Source organism: Peromyscus californicus, unplaced genomic scaffold (assembly GCF_007827085.1).
Source record: "Peromyscus californicus insignis strain IS unplaced genomic scaffold, ASM782708v3 Scaffold_19__1_contigs__length_69161282, whole genome shotgun sequence".
Lineage (NCBI taxonomy): Eukaryota > Metazoa > Chordata > Mammalia > Rodentia > Cricetidae > Peromyscus > Peromyscus californicus.
Window position 1 is genome coordinate 34,979,064 of NW_026294491.1, and position 27,278 is coordinate 35,006,341.

Consider the following 27,278-nt stretch of genomic DNA (forward strand, 5'->3'; position numbering starts at 1 on the left):
AATTGTACAAACTTGTTAATTTATTACAAAATGTTCACTCACAGAAAAACACAAGGAAACCTTTATACTTTTATATTTGGGAATGGAACTGGTATCTCAGATACAAAATAATTTACACATAATCCGTACAATTTTATTTTTTATAGAAATAGGTCATTATTACAACAGCTGTACAATTCACTACACTTCCTCTTATAATTACATAAAATCTTCTCTTTAGAAACATCTCAACATAACAAAACATACAAAAAAAAAAAGCAAAGTGCATTTTGAAAAAGGAAAATCCAATCTTCAGAATCATCAGGGAAGATCTGTGGAAAGATGCAGCGGCCTCCCCAGGATGGCCAGCACGTGACTGGTTTCCTGGGAGACTGCAGCCGGCAGGCCAGGTTGCCCTGCTTGCAGACCCTCTTCCCTCATGGTCTTAGAGGTCTCTAGGGAATTCTGGAATAGCTGTGAGATTGTGCTTTGCTCGGAGTCCGCCTTTGTAGTTACAATCAGTGAAGTCAACAGGAATATCCAGTGTTCCGTTTAGGGAGGAAACTGACGACCAGAAGGGCGTGGTGGCGAAGAGCCTCAACCCACCAGGGTTTAGGTCAAGGGTGTGGATCTGCAGCTTCATTAATAACAGGCTTCGCTATCTGATTGGTGGGCTGTTTTTGTTACTGTGGATTCTTAGGGAAGCCATGAGACCTTATTATTTAAAAAACAAAAACAGAAAGTGCCTAAGTTATTTCCCCTGTGCGCAGCTGTGCAAATTAAAACAGAAACCACCTTTTAAAAATAATGAAAATAATCTCTTTATTCTCTCTCTCCAAAGACCTCTAACTTAGTCCTTGACTGTAAAGGAAAGACCGTCAAGAGAGTGAAGGCCAGCTAGGGCTTGGGACATGTGTCAGTTGGTAGAGTACCCGGCGACTCTCTCCTGGAGGCAGCGAGATGTACTACCTCTGCAGATAGACCAGGAAACGATGCCCATAAGGGGGCACTTGGTTCCTGTCTGGTATGGCTGTAGCGGATGCCCCGAGAACCTCAGGGCAAGGGAATCATGGCCAGTATTCCTGTTCTTTCCCCAGTCTGCCAGTGCCACACTCCAGACACGTTACCATAGGGAGTTCTGAAATGTATACGGGGTGTGCCAAAGCCATGTAAACCTTTCTTCCCGTTTTTCCCACGGCCACCCCCTCCTCTTCCATTGGTTAAAGCTGGTTGCGTCTGGACTCCAGTGTCAGGGCACTATCGGGGTGGCTGCTGGAGACCTGAGGACTCGGACAGCCGGCTGACCCTGCGGGAAGGGCGTGGGGGCTGCGGCTGTGTGGGCTGGGTTGCTGCGTAGCCCAGGGTCCCGGGCTGCTGGGAGAAGTTAGAGAGAAGGAGCGAGTCCTGCTGCTCACTGTGCAGAGATGTTGGTGCCTGTAGCAGGAAAAAGGAGAAAAGGGGCTGAGTGGCTGGCCAGTCCCTCCACTCTTCAAGTGACTTCAGTACCCCCAGGTTTTGCAGCAGATGCTATCAGACTCTGGGACTCCCCTCAGACGGCTAGGCAGTGGTGCATGCATGTGTGCATGCGCGTGCATGATGGAGGGAAAGCCAAACTCTCCGACAGTACACTTGTGTGTCAACGCTAGATGGAAAGGGGGAGGGGTAGCTCCTTCGTCGTGTGTGTGTGTGTGTGTGTGTGTGTGTGTGTGTGTGTGTGTGTGTGTGTGTGTTGGAGTCTGAGCCCACATAGATGGTGGGCAGGGAAGAATCTGCATAGACAGATGTATGCCCCTTAAGTAGGTCCCTCATCCTGTGACTACTTCAAATACTGCCATTTTCCAGAACCTGGAAGGAGACTTCGTGATTGGAAATGCAAAAGCTTCACCCAGTCAGTCCGACTTTGGAAGTTTCACTCTCATTTTCCACTCTTGCCTACAAATAAATGTCCCTCTCCAATAGCCCAGTGCCCCAAAGCCACCTTTGACACTTCCCAGAATACCTATCCATGGCCTTATGCTGGGCTGTCTGTGAAACCCCATCTTTTCATTTCTTCTCCTTCACTCACACTTGATATTTTCTTGATGGTCAGGTTCTGCCAGAGATGCCTCTGAGCCTTCTTCCAGGAAGGCTTCCCTACCAGGCGCGCTCTCTGTACCATCAGAGCCCGAGTGTGTTCTGTGCTAGCCCACCTCCCTGCATGTGCTCTGAGATCCCAAGGCCACCAGGATGGCTGAAGAGCCCTTTGCATCTCTGCTTGGTACCTAGAATGCAGCAGGTATTTGTAAACTACTGCGGCGGCGGAAGACACACAGAGACCTTTCCTGTTCTCACCTCCGGGCCTGTCTCTCGGCCTCATTGTTTCCCATGCCAGATTACTTCCCTATCCCGAGAACTGACAAGATCCACAAAGTCAGAGTTGACACCCACTATCACTGTGGGTACAGCCAGGGAGATTTGAAAATTATACCACAGCTGGCTTAACAGCTTTGGAATCAAACGACATCCCAGATCTTTAAGGATGTTGTCTCTCTCCATCTCTATCTCACGCTTCTCAAGATGTCTCAGCCTCTGCGTGTTGTCTTTTGCCCTCAAAGATGCCAAGCAGAGCAAGTGGGTGGTCCTTATTAGGGGAAGTCCCACCAGGCAGGGTGAAGGATGAGTTGAGCTAGAGGGTTGCTCTGGACATGTGTGAGGAGAAGATGGAGCCCTTTGAGAGCCCCAGAAGGGACACTGCTCCTACTGAAACCCCAGGCCAGCCACCCTTCCTCCTCTGGTGTGCTTGATACTTGCTTGATAGTACTTTTTACTTTCTGGATAGTGTCTATGTGAAATGTGCCTCCAGTTTTCATGCCCAAACTTTATTTTACACATTAACATATTTACTAAAGCAGTTTGATGGATCTTTAACTAAATGTGTTTTAATTTTATACTTTTATGCACTAAAAAGTTTGATAAAAACTGTCATTAATTTTTGACCTTTTTTGTAAAAATATTAGCATATCAAGATGCAAAACTGATAAAAAATTACCTTTAAATACATATTTTCAGCATACCACCATACTGTTAACAGCATACTGTTAATCTAGTCTTAATTTTCATACTGTACATTAAGCATTCAAATTAAGCAACTATGAACGTTTCTGAGGTTGTTCTCTCTACTAGGGAAGAAAAAAAAACCCTATAAAAGTCGAGTGTGGAACTCAGCCTCTGCTCACCAAGCTCACTGGTGTCTCCCTCGGGCCGTGGTGCTCACCTACCTGCAGGTAGTGTGGGGGCTGCTGCTGAGCCTGTGCTGGCTGCAGTGGTGCTGGCTGGGATGTGGGGAAGCTGGGATGGAGCACCGCCTGGCCCATCAGCAGGACAGGGGTGGAGGCACTGCTGCCGGCAGGGAGCGCGTCTGGACTTGGAAACATGACCTGGCTCTGTGCGTACCTGTTTAGTTTCATGTAGGACAAACAAAGCAAAAGAAAGAGACACTTGACACGGTACTAAAAACACCAGCTATAGGGACTGGAGAGATGGGTCAGTGGTTAAGAGCGCTGGCTGCTTTTCCAGAGGACCTGGGTTTGGTTCCCAGCACCCACATGGTGATTCACAACCACCTGCTACTCCAGTTCCAGGGGATCTGAACCCCCTTTACCTTCTACACATACTACGCACATGCAGGCAAAATACCCATATAATAAAATAAATAAATAAATCTTTAAAAAAGCCTTACTGACAATGATAGAAAAAAGTGAGTCAAGAAACTTGGACATCAAAGGGTACTGTCCATCCACAGAAAAGTAAATCAGGGTATGGGAGAAAAATCTCTGCCCATCATATGTCTGACGAGGGATTGATATTCAGGAGATATAAAAGAATACCTACAGCTATACCACCAACATCCTATTAATACCCAAAGAACCCAAACAAAGTAAGGAAAAATGGCTTGAGCATCCAATGAAAAAATACAAAGGCTGATAAGCATATGAAAAGATACACATTGTAACTAACCAATAGGAGGAAGCCAATCAAAACAGACATGAGCTATCAATTCACACAATCATGATGAAGCTATACATACATACATGTATAAATTTTGGCATATACTATCAGATGAGTAAACCTTGAAGACATTGTATCTGTGTGTATGTACATGTACGAGAAGGAAAAACAAAAACAAAACCCTTGTTAGTAAGGATGTGTGATGTTGGTGAGAACGGAAAATGGTACAGCTATTCTGAACATCATTTTAGAGATTCCTCAAAAAATGAAACATGGGATTTTTTGGGTAAGATGGCAAACTAAAAGCTGCCTCCTTGTGACTTGGTGAGGGAGAAGAGTCAGAACAAGAAAAAATAGGCTTTCTCTCCAAAGAGAGAAACTCATAGGCGGTGGAGGAACAGCTGGAAAGTGTGGAGAAAGGCGATGCATCCAGAGTTACGCCCAGCTGAAACAGCTCCAGCTGTGTGGCTCTGAGGTAGACCAGAAGTCTCATCCCAAAGTTGATGTAGGCAGCTGAAAAGCGGTTGGAACACTACCCTCAGGACGAGCCCACAGCTCTCACAAGCCCTGATCCAGTTACAGGTATTGGTGAGACTGGTTCCTCCAATGGACAATTCTGCAGTGGGAGGACTTCCATCTTGCCATTCTGTATGACTCAGAGAGCAGTGGCCGGTCCCATTTGAGAGGGAACTTATTGCTTAAAACTGAGGTAAACCTGGAGGCACCCCCAAATGGGGGAAATCCATAAGTCAGGGAGCATGATTTAACCCCCTACAGTCCCAGGGCCAGAGAGATATCTGGAAGGCAGTTATAGAGAACGAGAGAGGCTGGATGCTGATGAGCTGAAAGGAGCAGGTGGCCAGAGACTGGGCTCAGGCAGTGAGCACAGAGCAGCCCTGCACTCTTGGGCCAGAAGCGTACCTTATCTACCAAGAACATCCCTGGGATGAAGAACAGAACACAGATGGACAGTCTCTAGAGCTGCCTGTCTGCTGTTCACTGCTGTAGAATCCAAGAACTCTGAGGCTCCACTGGGCTATCTGACATCTACAGCAGCATCCTTCCAGCTGGATGACCAGTACATAAGGCTATTAGAAAGTACAGACTGGTCCTTCACTTGTACAGCTCTCAGGGCTGTGGCTGCTTTCCTAGTTCTGAATGTACTTGGGAGACTCCTTCCCAATAGAACAGTAGCCCACCCAGAGAGGTACAGTCTGGAAAAATCTTGGGAGGGTGCAAAGTGAAGTGTGGACAGCAGAGAGTGCTCCCCACACAAAGAAGAGAAGTCACTTAAGTGAGCCGGCTCTTACTTAGTTACCTTCTTACATTTTACTTTTGTCTTTAAACTTTCTCATTATTGAGAATTAACTTTTCCTTTATTTTAAAAATAATTTCTCTTCCCCTCTCAACTTCTTCCTCCACTTCTCTCTGGTTTATCTTCTTTATTTAGCCGTCACTGCTCTTGACTTTCTCCTCACCCCTGTCTCCTTTTGCCTCATTCATTTACAGTTTCCACATTTGCCTTCAGTCACTTTTAACTTCAGAAAACATTCTATCTTAGTGGAGATATATTAGTGGGATCAACTAATTTTAAATGTCCTTTTCTATTGTCTATAGTCTGGTGATATTGCTATTACAGTAGTATTTTCTCCTCTCTAGGTAGTATAAGGATTGAATCCTTAGAAGTAAGCTTCCTGGGGCCAGAGAGATGAATCAGTGGTTAAGAAAGCTTGCTGTTTTTTTTTTTCCAGAGGACCGAAATTCAATTCCCAGCACCCACATCTGGGAGTTTAGCTGCCTGAGACTCTGGCTTCATGGAATGCAACACCTCTTCTGGCCCCTGTAGTCACCTGCACAAATATAGTGGGTGCATGTGCACACATACACAAAGTGTTTTAAAAAGTGTAGGGAGCCTGGAGAGATGGATCAGCAATTAAGAGCACTGCCTGCTCTTCCAGAGGACCTGGGTTTAGTTTCCAGCACCTACATGTTGCCTCACAACCATCTATAACTCTAGTTCCATGGGACCTGACTCCCTCTTCTGGCTTCCCCAGGCACCAGACACAAACACGGTTCACAGATATACACGCAGAAAGAACCCGCATACACATAAAATTGAAAAAGAATAAAAATGTTTTAAAAAGAGCAGGCTGTGTGGTAGGAAGACCTTTAAATAAAGCCAGAAGAGATCTCCAGCCCGAGAGACACAAGTTCACAGCTCAGCGGCATCAGAACGTAGGCTAAGACGCATGCAAATGGCGGCAACCGCTCTGGTCTATCTATCAGCAGGCTCAGCACTACTTAGAAAGTATGGAAAACACAAGGACACAGCCTACTGAACCAAAAGTCACTGAAATAAGTAAAATGCTAGATGAGGTGCAGTAAAAAATGAAAAGAAATAAAACATCCCAAAGAAAATACAAACAAAGAGATGAATTCAGTGTTGGATCTGGGCAGGAAAGCCAGCCACATATAAGAGTGAGTAAAACAGATGATAAACTCACCTTTATGAGAAGAGCAATTTAACAAGGACATTGAGATTTTGAAAAAACAACAACAACAACAACAAGAAATGTATAAATCAATTGAGACGTGTAGTGAGATGTGTAACTGATGAGCTAGACCAAGAGAAAGAAGAACAGTCACATTGGGAAAATACTGATTCAAACTTCAGTAAAGAAACATAAAGCAGAATAAGCATGGCTACGATGTCCACAGCTCTAGGGAGTGATGAGAAGACCAGGCTATGAATCCAGGGCGGGAGACTGAGATAAAAATTATAGACATGGAGAACCTAGTTTGTGGGATTATAGCAGAAAAGTTCCTAATCTAGAGAACACAAGGGTCACTTGGAATCACAAATAGAAAAGAACATTTCTGTGAAATAATATAGTCAAGTTGTTAAAAATAAAAAGCAAAGAAACAATATTAAAAGTTGAAAGGGACAAATGCCAACTACATCAGAATATCTGACCTCCCATGAGGAACTTCAAAGCCAGGAAAGCACAGGAAAATCTATTTCAAGTCCTGAAACTAAACAACTTTCAACCAACATTCCTAAATTCACCAAGTCTATCTTTTTGCATTGATGAATAATTAAGGACATTTCAAGATAACTACTAACTAAGGTAATTCATGACTATTGTAGTGGTTTAAATTCTGTTGCTATGAGAAAATACCCTGACAAAAAGCAACTGAGAGGCAAAAGGATTTATTTAGTTGACAATCCCAGGATACAGTCCATCACACAAGGGAGGTCACAGTGGCAGGAGCTTGGAGCAGCTTGTCACATCTCATCCATAGTCAAGAGCACAAGGAAATAAGTGCGTGTGTGTTTAGTTGCATGCTCTCTGTGCCTTACTGGATTTTTCCACTTTCCTGCACTTCAGGACTCCCTTTCTTAAGAAGACCCACAGTAGGCTGGGGCTTCTCACATCAATTAATTTAATTAAGACAGTCTCCCACAGATATGCCCACAGGCCAACCCAATGTAGACAATTCCTCATTGAGACAGTTTCCTAAGGTTATTCTAAGTTGCATCAAGTTGATAATTAAAGCCAACCATCAAAACCCCTGAGCCAGCACTACAAAGAACACAAAAGGAATATTGTGTGCCCGGGACAAAGAAAGTCTTAATCTCAAGAGCAAATGAAAGAATACATTTTGTGAGATGAGCAGATGAATAAAGAAATGTTAAGAAGCACTCCATCATTTTTGACAAAGAAAATCAGCAGAACTTAATACTAAAGGAAGGAATAAACAACAATCCAACCAATCAGAAACAATCAACAAAACTCCAGGGATTGGTAAACATCTTTCAATAATAACCTTAAATATAAATGGCCTCAACTCACCACAAATAAAGAGATACGGATTCACTGACTGGGTTAAGAAAACAGGATCCAGAGTGGTGTTGCTCCCAAGACACACACCTCTCTAGCCAAGACATGCGCAGACCTGAGTGTGGAAGGATGGTAGTTAATCTAATCTAGTGAGTGTGTGAAAGGTGGAAACCAGCTGCTGTAGCTATTCTGATAGTGGATGGTCTTCTAACCAAAATTAGAAGAAATAAAAAGGCCATTACATATTAACAAAGAGAACACTATATAAGAGGACATAATAATCATAAATATAGGCACCAAATGTTGGGACTCCCAATTTCATAAAACAAACTCTAATGGACGTTAAAGGATGTTGGATATGTCCTCATGTAGTAATAGTGGGCGATGTCAATATTTCACTTTTATTTTCAGATAGGTCATTTAAACTGAAAAACCAATAGTTAAATGACACTATGCAGGCCCATAAAGCCCAAAATGCTATATAATAGACCAAATGGATTTAGTAAAAATCTATGGAATATTTTATCCAACATATGTGGTATTCATATTTTTCTCAGCTGCTTATGGAACCTTCTTCAAAATAGAACATATTCTAGGAATAAAGTAAGTCTTAACAAACAGAAAATAGTTGGGACGATTTCTTGTATTTAAAAGATCACAATGGAATCAAACTAGAAATCAATAGCAATAGAATCTCTAGAAATTACAAATACTTAGAGACTGAATAAAACATTCATGAATGATCGGTGGGTTGCTGAAGAAAGGGGAGGGAAAAATTCTAGGATGAAATGAAAATTAAAACACAACTTACCAATCTTTGGGGTACAGGTAGAGTCATTCTAAGAGGACAATTCATAGCTATGAGTGATGACATTAAAAACCCAGAGATTTCAAATAAATGGCACTTCAATGTCTTAGAAAAACAAGAATAAGCCAAACCCCAAAGCAGTAGGCAGCAAGAGGTAATCAAAATTAGAACAGAACTTTATGAAATGGAAACTAAGAGAACATAGAATCGATCAAACATAATGCTGGCTCTTTGAAATGATAAACAAGAATGACGAGAGAGAGAGAGAGAGAGAGAGAGAGAGAGAGAGAGAGAGAGAGAGAGAGAGAGAGAGAGAGAGACACTCAAACTAATCTAGTTGGAGATGAAAAAGAAATGTTGAAATATATTTTAATTAAATCTAGAGGATCATAGGGAATACTTGGAAGTCTGAAAGTACAGACAAACAGCCCTGGAAAAATCTAGAAGCATATGGCCTACCAAAATTAAATCAAGCATATATAAACAATATAGACAGATCCACAGCAGTCGACAAGACTGAAACAGTAATTAAAAGCATCCTAACAAAGAAAATCCTAGAACCAGGTCAATTGCCCTGATGAATACAGATCATATAGTCTCAATAAAATTCTTGTGAATTTAACTCAAGAACACATTAAGAAGATCATATACCATGACCAAGAGTGGTTCAACATATGCAAATCAATAAAGGTAATACAGCACACCAGTATACTTCAGGACAAAAATCATAGGATCTTTGTAATCAATACAGAAAAGATCTTTGAGAAAGTACAATATTCCTTTATGAATGAAATAGTTCTTCATGAAGAAATTAGAAATTGAAGGCTCATAACACAATTTAATAAAGGGTCTATATGGAAAGCCTACAGCCAGCATTACTCTATATAGAGAATAATGGAAAGGATTCCTCCCCCAATCAGGAATGAGACAAGGGTTACCGTTTTCATCACTCTTACCTAATCACGTGTTTGAAGTCTTGCTAGGTAAATAAGAATGAAATAAAAGAGATACAAATAGGAAACGATGAAGTCTAATTGTCTCTATGTGTGGATCACATGGCCATATATTTAAAGACTCTAAAGCTTCTTCCAGAAAACTGTTAGACATGAGAAATAATTTCAGCAAAGTAGTAGACACAAAATTAACTTACAAAAAATGAGCAACTTTTCTATATACCAATAGTGCATTTGCCAAGAAAGAAATCAGAAAATAATCTCATCATAGTAGCTTTAAAATGCCCAGATAAAATAATCTTAAATCATTAAAAATGACTAGTGATAAACCTAAGCAAGGGAGTGAGAGACATCTACAATAGAAACTTTAAGACACTGAAAAGAGAAATCGAACAAGGCACCCCAAGGTAGAAAAAGCTCCCCGACTCGTGGGGACACCGGAGAAGTTAACACTGTGAAATGCCTCTATTACCAAAACTGATCTATGGATTCAACACAGTTGCCATAAAAATCCTAGTGTTGTCCTTCACAGAAAAAGAAAAAAAGTCCAAAAATTAATACAAAACACGAAAGACCCCCCAATAGTCAAAGCAACTCCTATCAGAAAGAGCCATCATGGCCGGGCGGTGGTGGCGCACGCCTTTAATCCCAGCACTCGGGAGGCAGAGCCAGGCGGATCTCTGTGAGTTCGAGGCCAGCCTGGGCTACCAAGTGAGTTCCAGGAAAAAGCGCAAAGCTACACAGAGAAACCCTGTCTCGAAAAACCAAAAAAAAAAAAAAAAAAAAAAAAAAAAAAGGAAAAAAGAAAGAGCCATCATGGAGGCATCACGAATCCTGATCTCAAACTACACTATAGTGCCATAGTAACAAACTGCTTGTAAAGAAACATGTGGAGCAATGGAATCGAACAGAGGAGACAGATACAAGCCCATACAACTAAGCCAACTAAATCTTCAACAAATGTGTCAAAAATATATACACTGGACAAAAGATGGCATTTTCAAAAAATAGTTCTGGAAAAACTAGAGTTTTCACAAGTAGAAGAAAGAACTAGATCCATGTCCTTCACCCTGACCAAAATCAATTCAAAATTGATCAAAAACCATAATTGGTAACACCGGAACCCTGGCTGCTAGAGGAAAACATTTCTAGGTACAGGCATAAGCAAGGACTTTCTTAAAGGGACCATAGGACGACAGGAAGTAATTCCAAGATTTGACAAGTGGGATTGCATGATTATAAAGAGCTTCTATACAGGAGCTACTTGTGGGGGAGGACATGCGCCAGCAAGAGGGTGTGATTGGAGGACAGACAAGGGAAGTGGGGCAGATGGATAGGAGCACACATATGTAGGGAAATTTCACAACAAATTCCATTAATTCACATGTTAACTAAAAATCAAGAAAAATAAAAATAGAAATACCTTATGATCCAGCAATTCTGTTTCTAGTTATATATCCAAAAGAAATAAATGTACACACTTAAATAGATATTTGTATACCCGTGGTGATATTTAGTTTGTGATCTAACAAATAAAGCTTGCCTGGAGATCAGAGTGTGGAGCTAAGCCACTAGTTAGCCATAGAGGTCAGGCAGTGGTAGCACACAGCTTTAACCCCAGCACTTGGGAGGAGGAAGCAGGATGATCAGGAGTTCAAGGCCACCTTGGGCTACAAAGATTGATCCAGTCCAAAAGAGAAACAGAGTCAGGCAGTGGTGGTGGCACACACCTTTGATCCCAGCATTTGGGATCTCATGCCTTTAATCCCAGCACTAGGGAGGTAGAGACAGGAAGTGATATATATGGCTGGGCAGAAAGAGGAATATAAAGTGGGAGGTGACAGGAACTCACTCCCTTTCAGTGTGAGGATTCCTAGAGGTAAGAAGTCTTTCTAGTGGCTGGCGGCTCTGCTTCTCTGATCTTTCAGCTTTCACCCTGATATCCGACTCTGGGTTTTTATTATTAAGACCAAATAGAATTCATGCTACATATGCCCATAGAAATATTATTATTCACAATAATAGCTAGAAGGCAGAATGGTGCCATGTCCACTGACTGATGAACATAGCTGTACAATGGAACACAGCACCTTAGTACTGACACAGGCTAGGACAGGAAAGCAACCTGAAAACATTATGCTAAGTGGAATTTGTCTGCTACCAAAGGGCAAACACTGTGCAAGGTCCCCAGATAGTCAAAATCACAGAAAGGCAGGGAGAAGGATGGTGACTGCCAGGGGCTGTGGGGCCAGAGCTATTGTGCAGAGATGGAGTCTAGGGAGATGAGAAGTTCTGGAAATGGATGGTGGGCATGGCTGTGCAACAGTGCAGCTGCCCTTGATGCCACTGAACTATGTGCTTAAATGGTGATGATGGCAGATGTGACATTACCTGTCAATGGCAAATGGTACATGATGTGTACTTTATCACAACAACAACAACAATAATAACATAAAAAGATGTTGGCGATAATGGTCCATTATTGAGGAACCAGGAATGGCCTTTATGGGAAGGTCTGGAAGAACAGGATGATGTTTGAAGACAATACAGGGAATTCCCCTCTGTGTTTGATTTTTAAAGAAGTCATTTCTCTGTATGAGGTCATCTGCAACAGGCTTTGGGGCTTCCAGACATCCCCTGTAGAGACTTCTGTGTGTATATGGGAGGCAGAACTCGACACCCTCTAGAGAATAGAGCTGTTAGGTCATGTCTGGAAGAGACAGTAGGGTAGAAATGATTGGTTTGACCAAAAATGGCATTTACAGCTGCTGGAGGGGAAAAATGCTCTGGGTTTTGCCTCATTCACAGAAGAATTAAGCATCTCTAGAAAGTGAGGTAACAAGCATCTTTCTTTCCACTTACATGGGACATTTCCGAAGAACAAGCAAAACTCAAAACCAAAATTCAAACCCGCCTACCTAATTGAGAACAGAAGCCATGAATTTTAAAGATGGCTTCCCACAGGATGTATGCCCATGCCTGCTCCCACTCCATGGGCAGAGAGAAGGCGGTCAAGTATTAAGGGGCACAGACTATAGAGAAAGTTATCCATAGGCTAAGGGAGACCCCAGACAGGGCCAACAAGGTTGTCTTGAAGATTCAAAGTCAAGGGAGTTTGTGCTCTGGAGTCAATTGGTCCCTGGCTCTGCCATAGGTAATACGTGGCCTTCTAGACATCATTCTTTTAAAGCTCAGACTCTCCACTGATTGAAGGGAACAAGGAAAGCGTCCCTAAGCCATAGACTAAGAGGAAAAAACCAAACACCCCTGAGCTTCAGAACTGCTCAGCTATGTTATTATGGGCTGCAGAAGGCAGAGAAGGAATTCTTAGGGACAGTCCTGGGGGCCACTAGAGAGGCTTTGCACACAAAGCTTCATTAGTTAGCACCGTCCTGATAAACTCTGGACTTAAATTCAAATAGTGCTTATACAAGTAAGGGCCATGTGATAGCCTCCTTTCTAAAGGCTGGGCATGGTAAAATACACCTGTAATCCCAACATTCAAAGGCCAAGGCAAGAGAATCCTGTCTTGAAAGAGGACAGAAATCAAAATCTAGAGGCTGTTTTTTTAAAGCCTACTTTCCAGTAGCATTTAAATGATTTGTCCTATGTCTCCATAGGACATAGGACACTACTCATTAAACAGTCTCTTCTACTGCTAAACAGCTGAGCAAATCTGCTCCTCAGTAGCGATAAGCGGGAGAAGGGATGCTCTGGCTTGAGTGTGTTCCCCAAAGTCCATGTGTTAGATGGAAACCCAGTCTTGAACGCTGTGTTTATGGTCATTTTAGGTGGGGCCCTTGGAAGTAATCAGGGCTGGATGAGGTCATTAGGGTGGTGCCCCCATGAGGACCTTAATGACTTTATAAGAATAAGAGAACTCAGCTGGTACACTGGCTTTCTCTCTCCCATGTTATGACACAGGTCCTCACCAGATGCTGAACAGACGCCAGCACCACCTGCCTGGACTTCCCATTAGCTAGGACCAGGAGGCCTATAAAACCTTTATAGACTGTCACTCTGCCTGTGACATCCAGTTAGAACAATAGAAAATGCCCAGAGACGGGAAGGAAGCTGTATCTCCGAGAGGGTGAGGGAGCTCATATGTGTAGCATCTCCTGGTCCTGGGTTACAGTACCAGAAGCAGGAGGCAGGGAAGCTCAGTGTGGTTGTAAAGCAACCATTGAAGCTGGAGAGAAAGCTCAGGAAGTGAAAAGGCTGTTGTTTACTCAGGAGGACAGCTGGGATGAAGGCTTTGAGATCTGTATGTATGCCTATATATATATATATATATATATATATATATATATATAATATATATATAATAATATATATATAAGTCCAAAGATGGCTGCAACCCGTGAGATGTCACTATTTCCTTCAGTTCTGGTTTGGAGCATGGAGAGTGGGTACCAGGTTTTATCTGTTTACATGAGCACTGGTGGAAGAAAAGCTCTGGGAAAGGATCTCTGAAGGCTATGAGCACACGTTGTAAGACATCCACAGTGAACCTGCCCAGGCTTGTGAAAGCCTGGAGTATCACTGCCAGGAACATCAGGTCCTGGAGCATCCTTTTAAGGAAAAGAAAAGGCCAGGCTGGGACCATGCTATCCAGGTGTCTATCCCACTTCAACCTACTTGACTTGCCGTCCAGTCCTGCTGACTTCTGAGGGCTGCCTGGCGTCACAGGACCCAGGCATCATCGGCTGGATGGGCTGGCTCAGCAACAGCCTTGGAACAGAGAAAGAGAAAAGGGACATTACAGTCAGCACTTGGGATGGCTGGTTTTCAATGCCACCCTGATACGATCTAGAGTCACCTGGGAAGAGAGTCTCCAGGAGAGACTGTCTGTGCTATGCTGGCCTGTGGGCATGTCTTGGGGGGGAGACTGTCTTAAATGAATTGCTGTGGCCAGCCCACTGTGGGCAGCACCAGTCTCTAGGCAGGGCTCTTGAAATGTGTAAGAGTGGAGTAAACAAGTTGATGTCTCAAGTTCCTGCCTTGACTTTTTCCTACAGTCATGGACTGTGACCTGGAATTGTAAGCTGAATAAAACTCCCTTCTCACCCAAGTTCCTTTTGGGTAGAGTATTTTATTATAAAACAGAAGCGAAACTAGAACCCAAAACTGTGGCCCTCATGGCAGTACTACGAGCCACACAAGGGGTCATTGTCCATGACCCTCAGGACCCCAAGGTCTTCCCTGCTGTCACCTGAGCTGGGGAATCCTTGGAAGTTTGCTGTGCAGAAGGGACAGATGAAGGAAAAGCACGAATGACCCCCTCCTGTCCTTTCGACCGGGTGGTTTCCTACCTGAGCTGCCGGTCATGGCCGAAGTCAGGGCTGGGCTGGCACTGGCTGGCATCCTGAGAGGTGGGGGCAGCTGTGGTGAGGCTCAGGCCTGGCGGGAGCACAGCTGCGGAGCTGCTGAACTGGGATGGCAGGCTGCTCACCGATCGGCCGCTGGCAGGCAGCAGCTGAGAGCTCCTCATTGGCTTTGGACTCTGGACCGTCATTTTACGAGAGAGAGAGAAAGAGAGAGAGAGAGAGAGAGAGAGAGAGAGAGAGAGAGAGAGAGAGAGAGAGAGAGAGAGAGAGAGAAAGCTCAGACTCAGCTCAGTCCACCTCTCTAGGAAACCTCCAAGAATTCCCATCTACGGACTCTTGCTTCGCCTCTAAGTTAGGACCTACCAACTACGCAGCGAGCTGTTTTTATTTTGACTGTCTTCCACATTGGGTTGTAAGCACCTTGAAGATTCTTAAAATCTCCTGGGCAGTTCCAGGCTCTCAGCAGAATGGAACCATTGAACTGAGATTTTTTTTTTTCCTTACACATTTTACTTCTTTGCTGTTTCTCTATCTCACTGGGCCTATGTCTGCCTCAGGACCTTTGCACATGCTGATCCATCTTTGCAAAATGTTCTTCCACTTGATGCTGATACAGCTGACTCTCACCCCCACCCCCCACAGGCTTTGCTGACACACAGTCCTCTCAGGGAGCCTCCTCTTCTGACCATCTATTTAACTCTACAACACATCTCGTGCCTGGCATTCCCATGCCACCCTCGGACACACTCTGATGTGTGCCCATTTGTCTCCGTTTTCCCCATTGGAACCGAGGCTTTTCTTAGTCATTTAAGGTTCTCTCAGTGGAGGCCATGCAGGGAGCCTTCAATAAGTGTCTGCTGACTCAATAAGTGAACGAGGGGTGGCCTGGCCCTGGCTTTCCTTTTCTGCTGTGACGTTGAATGGCCATTCCTATGGTGACGACTTAAGGCTTTAGATTTTAGTTTTTACATCTAGTGTCTGTATAAACTCTTCCTCAGGTTTTGCTTTTCCAGAATCCCATTGGTCATTCTCATCCACGAATTTTGTGTTTTGTTTTGATGACCTTTTCAAATCAAAAGGCTGTGTTTTTAGACAAAACTCATAATTTGTATAAGGATGAACTAAGCTCCCTTCTATGTGGATTTGTAATTTCAATCCCCAATAAAAGTATCTGAAAAATATCCCATCTGTATTGATCATGCACAACTGTTCTCATCATTCCTAGATAACAATTATTTCCATAGCTCTGGTGTTATATTGGGTGTTATAAATCATCTGTGGGGTTGGAGAGATGGCTCAGCAATTAAGAGCAATGACTGTTCTTCCAGAGGACCTGGGTTCATTTCCCAGCATTCACAAGGTGGCTCAAAACCATCTCTAAATTCATGCCCAGGGGATCCTATACCTTCTTGTGGCTTCTGTGAGTACCAGGCATGTAGTGCACAGACATACATGCAGGTAAAACAACCATATGCAAAAATTAAAAAAACAAACAAACATCTAGAATGAGTTAAAATATGAAGGGGCCTGGAATGGAGCACAGTGGTACAGTCTTTCCATGGTATCTGAGAAGTGCTGTGGGATGTTCTGTATGGCAAATGTGTTGCTGATTAGTCAATAAATAAATCACTGATTGGCCAGTGGCCAGGCAGGAAGTATAGGTGGGACAAGGAGGAGAATAAAGCTGGGAAGTAGAAAGCTGAGTGAGAGAGACACTGCTAGCCGCTATGATGAGAAACATCATGTGAAGATGCTGGTAGGCCACGAGCCATGTGGCAAGGTATAGATTAATGGAAATGGATTAATTTAAGCTTTAAGAACAGTTAGCAAGAAGCCTGCCACGGCCATACAGTTTGTAACCAATATAAGTCTCTGTGTTTACTTGGTTGGGTATGAGAGGCTGTGGGACTGGCGGGTGACAGAGATTTGTCCTGACTGTGGGCCAGGCAGGAAAACTCTAGCTACAGAGAAGAGCTGAGTCTGATCCCCAGCATTAATAAATAAGTAGATAAGTTATAGTAGGATATAAGATAGTAGGATGCCTGCACATCTTGTGTAAACACTCTACCATTTTATATAAGGGACTTGAGTCTCCTCACGTTTTGACATCCGTGAGTGATTTCATACCATCCCCTGAGGAGCTGGAGGGAGGGATGCCTCTATTTATTCATCCCGCACTGCCCACTCTCTGGCCCAGTTCCCGGATTCTCTACTGGATGAGGAACACCTTGAGGTCTACAACACCCCTCTTTCATTGCTGCTCCCCAGGGGACACGACACTCACTAGAGCCCTAGGGGCTGTGTGGATGTGGAGGCTTCAGGAGAGGCAGTGATCTGCCATCTATGCTGTCATTTCCCAGAAGGAGGGACTCCGGACTTGACTCCACTCAAGTGTCATTTACCACTGGTGACCTGGTCACACTGTGAGATCTCTGGCAGTTTGTACTGAGTGGCAATGGCTTTAAGAGAAGGGTTTTGGAGGTGGTCCTGGGGCGAGGGACAGTGAACAGAAGTAGCTATTTATATGGCAGTGATGACAGAGGACAGGAGTGTAGGGGCATAAGGCACAGGTACAAAGCACAGAAAGACAGACAATACAGCTCAGACCTTCAAAATGGCTTTACAATAATAATTAAATAAAAAAACCTATGACTGTACTCTTTCCCTGGTCCAGAGAAAGGAGTACAGGTTTCCAGAACCTGACAGCTGCAGGAATCAAGAACATCTTAGCTGCAAGAGTGTGTCTACCCTAGTGGTTAGGACAGACTGTGGAAGAGGGCACGGTACCTGGGTGGATATCGCATTCGATTCTCTGAGCAGGTGCTGGTTTGTGACTTGGGTCGACATGATCTGTCCCGGCAGTGGAGTGTCAACCCCAAGCTGGGGCTGAGTCCCTGCAGCAGGCCTTTGCTGCAGCTGCTGCTGAGCCGCTGGTCGCTGGGCACTGCCGAAGCTCAGGGACACAGCTGGCTGCTGCAGGAACATCTGGGAACAGAAGAGAAATGCCCGTGAAGTAAGGGCCACGTGGGTTTCTCCCATGTCCCCCTTCATTGTCTTCTTTGTCCCGCGGAGGAGATAAAAATGCCTGGGATCCTTGACACGCCTGAAAAAACGATTCCCCAACTCAGCGGCAGGCAGCATGTACCTATGATGCTACCAGCATGGGCCAACACACTAGAGAGAGTGTCTGGGTCAGAGAGACATTGTCCCTGCCTTCCTGAGGGTCACAGTTAAGTGACTGCGATCTGACAGTGCCAAAGAGGCCTGCATCTAGGTTTCTATGCACAAACAAATATACTTCGGAGGTCCAAGTTGGTGTGTTAGTGTCCCACGAGAAGGGAGAAGCATCTTAGGAACAGAATGGTCCATAGACTAATGGTGGGAGAGGGCATGGTACGGCCCATGGTATACTCAGAGTAGGGTGGAGTCCTATGCTCAACCTTAAATCTTTGCCCAGTGACCAGTGTTTGCACCTGCAGTACTCTTGGGAACTTTCAACTGAGGGTTGAAAGGAGAGGGGCAGCCCTGCTTCCGGGCAGCGGGTGACCCAGTCTTCCAGGCAGGACAAGAGGAGCAGAGGTTGGTGTGTCACCGGGTCCACGTGCTTTCAAGTTACCCTTGTTTTATAATCATGCTTTGTGACATAAGCTGCCTTAGACATTTAAGGCCGCGGTACATTGCTAGTTTAAGAAAACGTGCAAGGATTCAGGAGGATTCTAGTTCTGTTTGTACTGTACCAAGTCGATCCTCATTGTCTGAGTTTTCCCATCTCCAGATTCATCCAATCTCAGATCAAAACTGCTCAGGAAAGGATCGCATCTGCACTGAACCAAGTGTAGATTTTTTTTTTGTCATTATTTCCTAAACAATATATTACAATAAGCACTCACAGAGCACTTATGTTGTTGGAGGTGTACGGACAATCTAGAGATGATTCAGAGCGGGGTGTCCAACCTTTTAGCCTATCTGGATCACATGGGACAAAAACAAGTTGTCTTGGGCCACAAAGGCGTCTAATGAGTGGCCTGTTATTTTGTGTGACAGGGGGACAGGATGTCATCATCTACAGAGTTTAAGAACCATACAATCAAGTTACAAAAAACAAACATTCAAGATGTTTTAAGTGGGCTTATGACTTGGTGTTGACTTTGAGGGCTCACAGCTGCGGGCTGTGGGTTGGATACTCTTGATTTAAAGAACACAGGAGGACATGGGTCTGTTTTGTGCAATGCCATGCTGTGTTACAAAGGGTCTTGAGTTCCCACGGATTTCAGTATCTCTGGAGATTCTGGAGTCAGTCCCCTTGGGCACTGCAGGGCAACTGAATTTCATTTCAAACAGCCGTATAAGTGCTTAGACAGGTCCTTTTTCTTAGGCTTTTAAATTTTCTGTATTGAGTACGCTGGATGTCTGAAAGCTTCAGATATTTGGAATATTACATTGGTATTGGCTCTGGTAGTTAAGGTGGGTTATTTATTTTGTTCAATTTATAAACTAATTGGACATAGATTAAAGAAAAAAAAAACCATCAAGTTAAAGCCGTGCTGTTTTAAGACCCAATTAGAGTTGCAAGAAAAAAATACGATCTATAAATTGAGCCTAAATATTGAAGAAAAAACTTAATAATCTTAATAGTAACTTAACCAAAAGCATGTAAGTACTTCTTTTAGCCCAAACTCTTGGGTATTGAAAGTACACACTGATAATCTCTGTCATGACTCCTGATGTACACATCCCATTCCAAGCTCTTGGCTTTGCAGTCTTTAGGGAGGGGACATTCTTCCCTGCAGCATATGGTGGATTGAGTTGCAGTTTCTGAACCAGGGCAGCACACACATATATCCATCTCAGAGCAGCAGGCTCACATTCACTGAGTGCCACAGGGGATCTGGAGAGGCAGGGATGGACCTGCATCTTGTAGCTGCTGGGCACAGCACTCAAAGGCTGGCTCTCCCAATATTTCATTCACAGATGAAGCTGAGCCACCAGTCTGTGAGCCTGAGGGCAGCAGGTGGCTGTGCTGGCAGGTTCGGATCACACACCCTTTTCATTTCACCAACAAACATAGATCATCCCGACCCAGAAGCCTGCAGTTATGAAATGAAGGATCTTGGATACTTTAGAGGTTAAAAGAATTTTGGGTTTTTAAAAAATATATTTTATTATTTTTAATTATGTGTATGTGTCTCTGTGTGGATGTTTGCATGTGAATGCAGGTGCCCATGGAGGGTGGGAGAAGTTGTCAGATCCCCTCAAGTTGAAGTTATAGGTGATTATGCACTGTCTGACATGGGTGCTGGGAACTGAATTTGGATCCTCTGGAAGAGCAGCAAGTGCTCTTAACTGCTGAGCCATCTCTCCAGTCCCCCACCCCTTTTATTTGAGACAGAGTCTTACTATGTAGCACTAGCTGGCCTAAAAATGGATATGTATACCAGGTTAGTCTTGAACTCACAGACATGTATCTATTTTTACCTCCCCAATGCTGGGATTGCTGGTGTGTGGCACCAAGCCTAGCAAGAAGAATTTCTGGGTACCCATCACCTCAGATTCAGTACCCACACACTCAAGCATTAGTGTTTTACACAATTCCAGCTATCCCTTAGCATAAGCTTTGTGAATAGCACATGGGATGAATTGTATCTTATAGCTTCAGCAAAAACCTCATGCTCAAATTCAATGACTGTATTCCTTTTGGTAGGATATGGTTTGCTTGCTGATCAAGGGTCAAATTAATGCAAGATTTTTTGTGGCAGGCATTATATTTACCTTAAAGACGTCATACTTGAACCCCAAATGAAGTCCCCACCACTGAGAATCTTGGGCAATATTCATAACTTTTTTCAATGATTTGGTTTCCTCATTCATACAATATTCACTGTACTAGTTAGGGTTACTATTGCTGTGAGAAAACACCATGACCAAAAGCAAGCCTCAATTTCCCTGAATAACCTTTAATCCTGGGCCTTCAACTGCTACTGAGGCTGCACCTTCACCAATGAACTCTCCTGGTCTCTCACAGGCTAAGCCTCAGCTGCTCACCATGATCCCTTTATGACTTCAAAACCAGTACCATCTGGGTGGCTCTTATACTACCAAGTTCAGCTGCCAGCACAAGGTACAACCTTTGCCGCCTCTGGAATGCAGCTTCGGTGTGCTAACTCTGAGGATACACTTCCCAGAAGATTTCACCGCAGTGACACCGAACTCTTCTTAATCACCACTGACTTCTCAGCTCCAGCTGACCAGCATCCATTGTCCCAGCAAAGCAAAGGTTTCACTCTAGTGGTTCTGGTCTCTCGCTCATCACAGCCCATTCTTCAGCTCCAGCCGACCAGACAGCGCAGATTCTTCACACAAATGGCCTGGTAGGGTCTTTGCTTTGCTCTGAAACTTCACAAGCCAGGTCTCCATCCTCTGCATTTCTCTCAACCTTCTTATCTTCCAAGCTCCCACAGAACAGCTCACCAAGCTTTGAATACTCAATGACTTTTCTAACCTGAAGTTCCAAAGTCCTTCCATATTCCTTCCAAAAACACATGGCCAGGTCTGTCACAGCAATACTCCCCTATCCTGGTACCAATTTCTGTCTTAGATAGAGTTACTATTGCTGTGCTGAAACACCATGACCAAAAGCAAGCTGGGGAGGAAAGGGTCTATCCAGCTCATGCTTCCTCATCTCTGTCCATCACTGAAGGAAGTCAGCACAGGAACTCACATGCAGGGCAGGATCCTGGAGGCAGGAGCTGATGTGAGGACATGGAAAGGTGCTGTTTACTGGCTTGCTCTCATGGCTTGCTCAGCCTGCTTCCTTATAGAGCCCAGGACCATCAGCCCAGGGGTGGCCCCCAACTACAGTGGGCTGAGCCCTCCCCCATCAATCACTCATTAAGAAAGGCTGGCCTACAGCCAGATCTTAATGGAGGCATTCTCTCAGTTGGGGTTCCCTCCTTTCAGATGACTTTAGCTTGTGTCAAGTTGATATAAAAGTAGCCAGCACAGAGACATTGACAGCACATACCTCATAAAGGATTAATGAGGTCAGTGCATATTAAGTCCTTGAGATGCAGTAAATGTTGAATGAACGCTAGATGATAACAAATAGCCTTCAAATGAAAGAAAGAGATCTCTGCTCCTATGACTGGGCATATAGAGATCTGGTAAAGGAGTGAATGGGAAAATACACAGACAGATAAGGGAACAAAACTTTTGCTCAGACTGTCTCCACTGGTATCAGGGAGCTAGCCCTTTGGTATGCTCCGCTGGCCCGTCTGTGTATGCTCTCCAAGGATTAAAAGCCTTGTTCTCTTTGCCTTCCGGCCCTCCCACTGCCCTACCAAGTGAGGTATACAAATTTGGCCAGCTAGCTGGTTGGCTGTTTGGTTAGACTGCCGGATGTCTCTAAGAACCAATCAAGGACTGTGTTATAGTTACCATTGCTGCAGGTGTCTTTTAAGGCATTCATTTGAATAACCAGCAGAGGGTGCCCACGCTCCAATAAAAAAAAAAATAATAAAAACAAAAAATAAAAAGCAAGAGGGCCGCTTTCTCCTGACTGGAGGGAGTACCAGGGTCTCTCAGCACAGCTTGGCTGCTGTGTGTCCTTCACATCCACCTGGGAGCAAACATCAAGCGTCTCAGAGGACTTCCTCAGAACCAAACTTGAAAAGAATTCACACTTAAGTTCTGAGCCAATGGAATGAGTCCACGGAACTGCAGTAAACAACCCTGGCTGAGTGGGGGCCCTGCTTTGCATCTGGGTACAGACGTCCATGCCTCTCTTTTGATCAACTGAGGGAGACCAGCTCCTTCTTTTTCCCCCATGGTATTCTTGAGCAGGGAGAAATGAGAAATACGTAGATAAAAATATAGAGGAGAGAGATAGTTAGAAACATAGGATAGCCTTGGGAGGGCCTGGGTCAAAACCTACCAGCCCCTTCTGCCTCTACTAAACAGCTTTTTAAAGGAATGTCAAGGGGTGGAGCAAAAGACCCCCCTTCCCCAGCTAAGTGCAGACCATCCCAGACACCTGCTGACCATGCACATGGTCAAGCCATCCCCTAATGCAGCCCTGCTGTGTAAAGCAAGCTCAGATCTCACTAGAAAACCTCTGTGAGCTCCCACAATCAACAACCGAGAAGAATTTCATGGACTTCTCAAAAAGGGTTCTGGAGTCAGTTTTATAGAAAATGTGGGGAAAAAAAAAAAAAGTTCTCAAAACCAAGTAAGAAAAGTATGTTAGAACAAATAGGCCACACTTACATGTAATTCTTCCACTAGTCATACCTGCCTAATTTTACAAACTACTGTTATTATTACAGGACATTCAGAAGTAATTAATACAGAAACAGTACAAAAAAATCCTGTGTGATACGGCGTCATCACCAGGCTTCCGCAATTGTCAATGTGTTATTCTTTCTGTCTTCCCTCTCTGGTGGTACATAGGGTGGAGATGGGGGAGGCTATAGTAATTTTCACTTGCTTATTTTTTTTTTTTCAGTTGAATCAGCTTTTTAAAAAGCAGAGATCACATTTTGGTAGGAGTTTTAGGAGGTATTTAAGTCTGGTGAAAAACAAGAAGCCAGGCTGTTGGAGGAGATGTTCTCTGGTTTGATTATCTGTGGATCTCCATGTCCTTCTGGAAAATTCCACTGTGAAGATAAGACAGAGGAATGAACACAGAGAAGGCTTGCAGCAGAGTGTTTAGCTTCTACTGGGAGGCTTGGCATCCACAGGGGAGGTGTCCACTGGAGGGCTTGACTTCTATAAGGAAGATAGACACGAGAGTTCCTTTTTTTCCCACAGGGAGGCATACACTGGAGGTCGTGGATTCTGCAAGGGAGGTGTGCGTGGCGGGTGTCTTGGTTTCCACAAGGGAGGCGTGCACAGGAGAGCTTGGTTTTCATAGGGAGGTGAGCACTGGCAAGCGTGGTTTCCATAGGGAGGGTACACACGGAAGGACATGGCCACAGAGAGGCATGAACTTCAGGACCTGGTATCTACAAGGTTGGAGGGTACTAGAACACTTGATTTCCACCGGGAAGGCATACACTGGAGGGCTGGGTTTCCATGGCTCCTTGTAGAACTCAGGTACATATGTGTTTTGGCATACATATATGTTTTGGGGGGTTCACAAAATGTGCCCCCAATGGGGAAATATCACATTCTTTACAACCGGGAGCAAAAGCGATAGCTTTGTTGCCTGTTATTTTAAAAAATCTCGCTCTAATGTGGCAGAGGCAGGAAGCAGAAAGCTCCAGGCGCTCTGGAGGATGTTCATACGCCTACCTTGCTTTTTAGCACTTTCGGCTTCCATTTCCCCCCTTCCTGTTAGTATAAAAATTCCATTAAAGTAATTGAAGTGAGACAAGTTCAAGGCTACCAACCATGTTATGGATCTGCGAGAGAGAGAGAAAAAATAATGCGCTTGGGGAAGAATGAGGAACAAGTGGCATTTTATGAATGTGACAGTTCAATGATCATGCATTTAATTTCATGTGACTGCTACAGTGTCGACCCATGTCCATGCAGGGAAGTCACTGCAGCAGAGGAAGAGGCAGAAGGACCTCAGGATAGCTTGCTGAGTAACGCTTATAAGAATACAAAAGAGGGAGTTGGGGATTTAGCTCAGTGGTAGAGCACTTGCCTAGCAAGCACAAGACCCTGGGTTCAATCCTCAGCTCCAAAAAAAAAAAAAAGAATACAAAAGGGATGCCTGGGCTTCCACACAGCTATGTCTTAGGTTGTCCCATCTTGTAAGAGTGCTATGCAGGGGCGGGAAGGACAGGATCAGCACGTGTCACCAAGGTCCCCTGCACCTCCCAGCAGAGCTGATAAGTACTTAGGGAAGCAGAATGGCTGGAGGTTCTGTGGCCATCTGATGAAACCACACTGTCGTATGTACGTCTTGTCATGCACTGGCTTCTCGGCACCCAACATGGTGTGTCTGGATGCTCAGGGGAGTCGGTGTGGCAGGGATGGGTTAGCAGCGGGGACAATCCTGTGGCCATTTTCCTAACCTGTCTTTTCTGCCACCCCCCCCCCCCCCCCCCCCCGTCTTGCCTAAGGTGGCTGCAGATGCTTAAGGCTCTCAAGACAGACTCAAGGTTGGCTACAGTGACATCTGCAGTTAAAGGCTGGGCCCAGATGATACACTCATAAAGTTAAACAGTCCTGAACTAAAATATGCAACCCTCCTCAGGGTGGGAGAATCCATGTAACTTATCCTTGAGATATATATATATATATATATATATACATGTCCCTGACAAAAAACCCAAACCCGAAACAAACAAATGACTCTTAAAAGGATTCTAAGAAATGCATCTGGGTTTATGGTATATACCACCACTGTCAGACTGTATAGTATCCACACTGACTTCCACCAATGGGGTGGCAGGGGGTGACAGTCCAGCTTCCTCTGTTGCTTCCTCAGGCTGCAGAATGGGTAGCATGACTTCCTATGTCCCCCTCTGTCAGACAAGGCAGCAGAGCTATCTGTAGCTCCCTCTGTAGTGACCTGGCCTCGTACTATGACACTTAGCTATAGAGGTACTGGGAGGTGGCAATCCATGGCCGAGGGGACATCTAGGCAGGGCAAACAGATGATCGTTTCCTGAAAGGAAATTCAGGAGGGACAGTAAACAGAAATGTACCCACAGGCCGGGCGGTGGTGGCGCACGCCTTTAATCCCAGCACTCGGGAGGCAGAGGCAGGCGGATCTCTGTGAGTTCGAGGCCAGCCTGGTCTACAGCGCGAGATCCAGGAAAGGCGCAAAGCTACACAGAGAAACCCTGTCTCGAAAAACCAAAAAAAAAAAAAGAAATGTACCCACAGAAGTGAGGGGTGAGGAAGAGGCACTGTGGGAATTTCAAGTTTGGCCCTGGGTGGATTTGTTTCATGTGATCTGTCTGTAGGAGTTTCCACGTGCTTCCTAAGCACACTGGGTTCTGTGACGCAGTGCACAGGGACTCTGTGTGTGTGTGTGTGTGTGTGTGTGTGTGTGTGTCCTGCCTGAATAAAATATGCAACCCTCCTCAGGGTGGGAGAATCCATGTAACCTATCCTTGAGATAGATCCAATATATATATATATATGTCCATGACAAAAAAACCCAAACCCCAAACAAACAAATGACTCTTAAAAGGATTCCAAGAAATGCATCTGGGTTTATGGTATATACCACCTCTGTCAGACTATGTAGTATCCCCACTGACCGATTCTAAGGAGCGTGGAGGCCAGCCTGTGCAGGCGCATCACCTGGACGTTGTCCTGCCTGAATAAAAGTGGGTTCTAAGGAGAGCAGAGGCCAGCCCGCGCAGGCGCATCACCTGGACGTTGGAGTCCTGGACCAGGCAGAGCTGTTCCTGGATCTTGTGCAGCTCTTCCTGCTGCCACCGGATGTTGGCCTGCAGGATCCGCGTCCTCTGCTCCAGCTGGTCCTTAATGGTCTGGAACATGCTGAATTGTGCCGAAAACTTCAAAAGGAAGTTAAAAAAACAAGCAATCAGATCAGAGAGCTATTTCATCCTGAGACCACCCTTGCCACCATTCTGGTCAGTCTTACAGATTTCTCTTTTCTATCCCTTAGCCATGTTCTCAGTATCTCTGAAAAAAAAAAAAAACCAAAAAACACCCCCCCCCCAAAAAAAACCACTGCTCAGCTCTGAAGGAAGCAGGGTCTAGAACAAAGGCGGCGTGTCCCAAGGTCTCTAGTCAACCTTCCTTGTGCTAATGATGACAGCAAGCTCCTCTATCATCCTAAATTTGATCCTGCTGGGCCTGGATCCATGGAGGCCTTCTCCCCATTTCCCCAGGTCTGCCTCACACGTCCATGCAGGATAGAACTATGGGGAGGGACAAAGCGGCCATCTGATGTTCACCTCCAGGACGACGTTGGCCGAGGGGGCTCCATAACATAAAGCATTAGTTCTGTTTTGCCTGAACAACTCATTTTTGGCCTCTGCATCCCTTCCTGAAACTGAGATTGGTTTTAGAAAATTCTGTGCCCTCTTTCATGTCATCTCCTTACAAGGGCACTTTCCTTACCGGAAATCAAGAGAGATGTAGGGGTGGCCTTGCTTGGGTGCACAGTCCCTGCTCTGGCTTGCCTTCTTCTTTCTCTTTTACTTCCCTCCCCTCCCCTTCCCTTCCCTTCCCTTCCCCCTTCCCTCCCCTCCCCTTCCCTTCCCTCCCCTCCCTTTCCCCTTCCCTCCCCTCCCCTTCCCTCCCCTCCCCTTGCCCTCCCCTCCTCTTCCCTCCCCTCCCCTTCCCTCCCCTCCCCTTGCCCTCCCCTTCCCTTGCCCTTCTTTTTGAGACAGGGTCTTGCTATGCAGCCCAGGCTGTCCTGAACTCATGGCAATCCTCCTGTCCCGATCTCCTG

General features: G+C 44.8%; 1 protein-coding gene across 5 annotated transcripts in view; it reads right to left on the minus strand.

Moving 5' to 3' along the window:
- The window catches only part of Npas2 (neuronal PAS domain protein 2), a 182,948-nt gene continuing 155,670 nt past the window's right edge, over positions 1–27,278 (minus strand). For all 5 annotated transcript variants that reach the window (XM_052745085.1, XM_052745083.1, XM_052745084.1 and 2 more), the window contains exons 16-21: positions 26,227–26,373; positions 17,684–17,881; positions 14,882–15,072; positions 14,208–14,300; positions 3,237–3,411; positions 1–1,413 (exon numbers count right to left, since the gene is read on the minus strand). In XM_052745085.1, the coding sequence (XP_052601045.1) occupies positions 1,237–1,413; positions 3,237–3,411; positions 14,208–14,300; positions 14,882–15,072; positions 17,684–17,881; positions 26,227–26,373 (981 nt within the window). In that variant the 3' untranslated portion in view covers positions 1–1,236. The remainder of the gene's footprint in view (positions 1,414–3,236; positions 3,412–14,207; positions 14,301–14,881; positions 15,073–17,683; positions 17,882–26,226; positions 26,374–27,278) is intronic.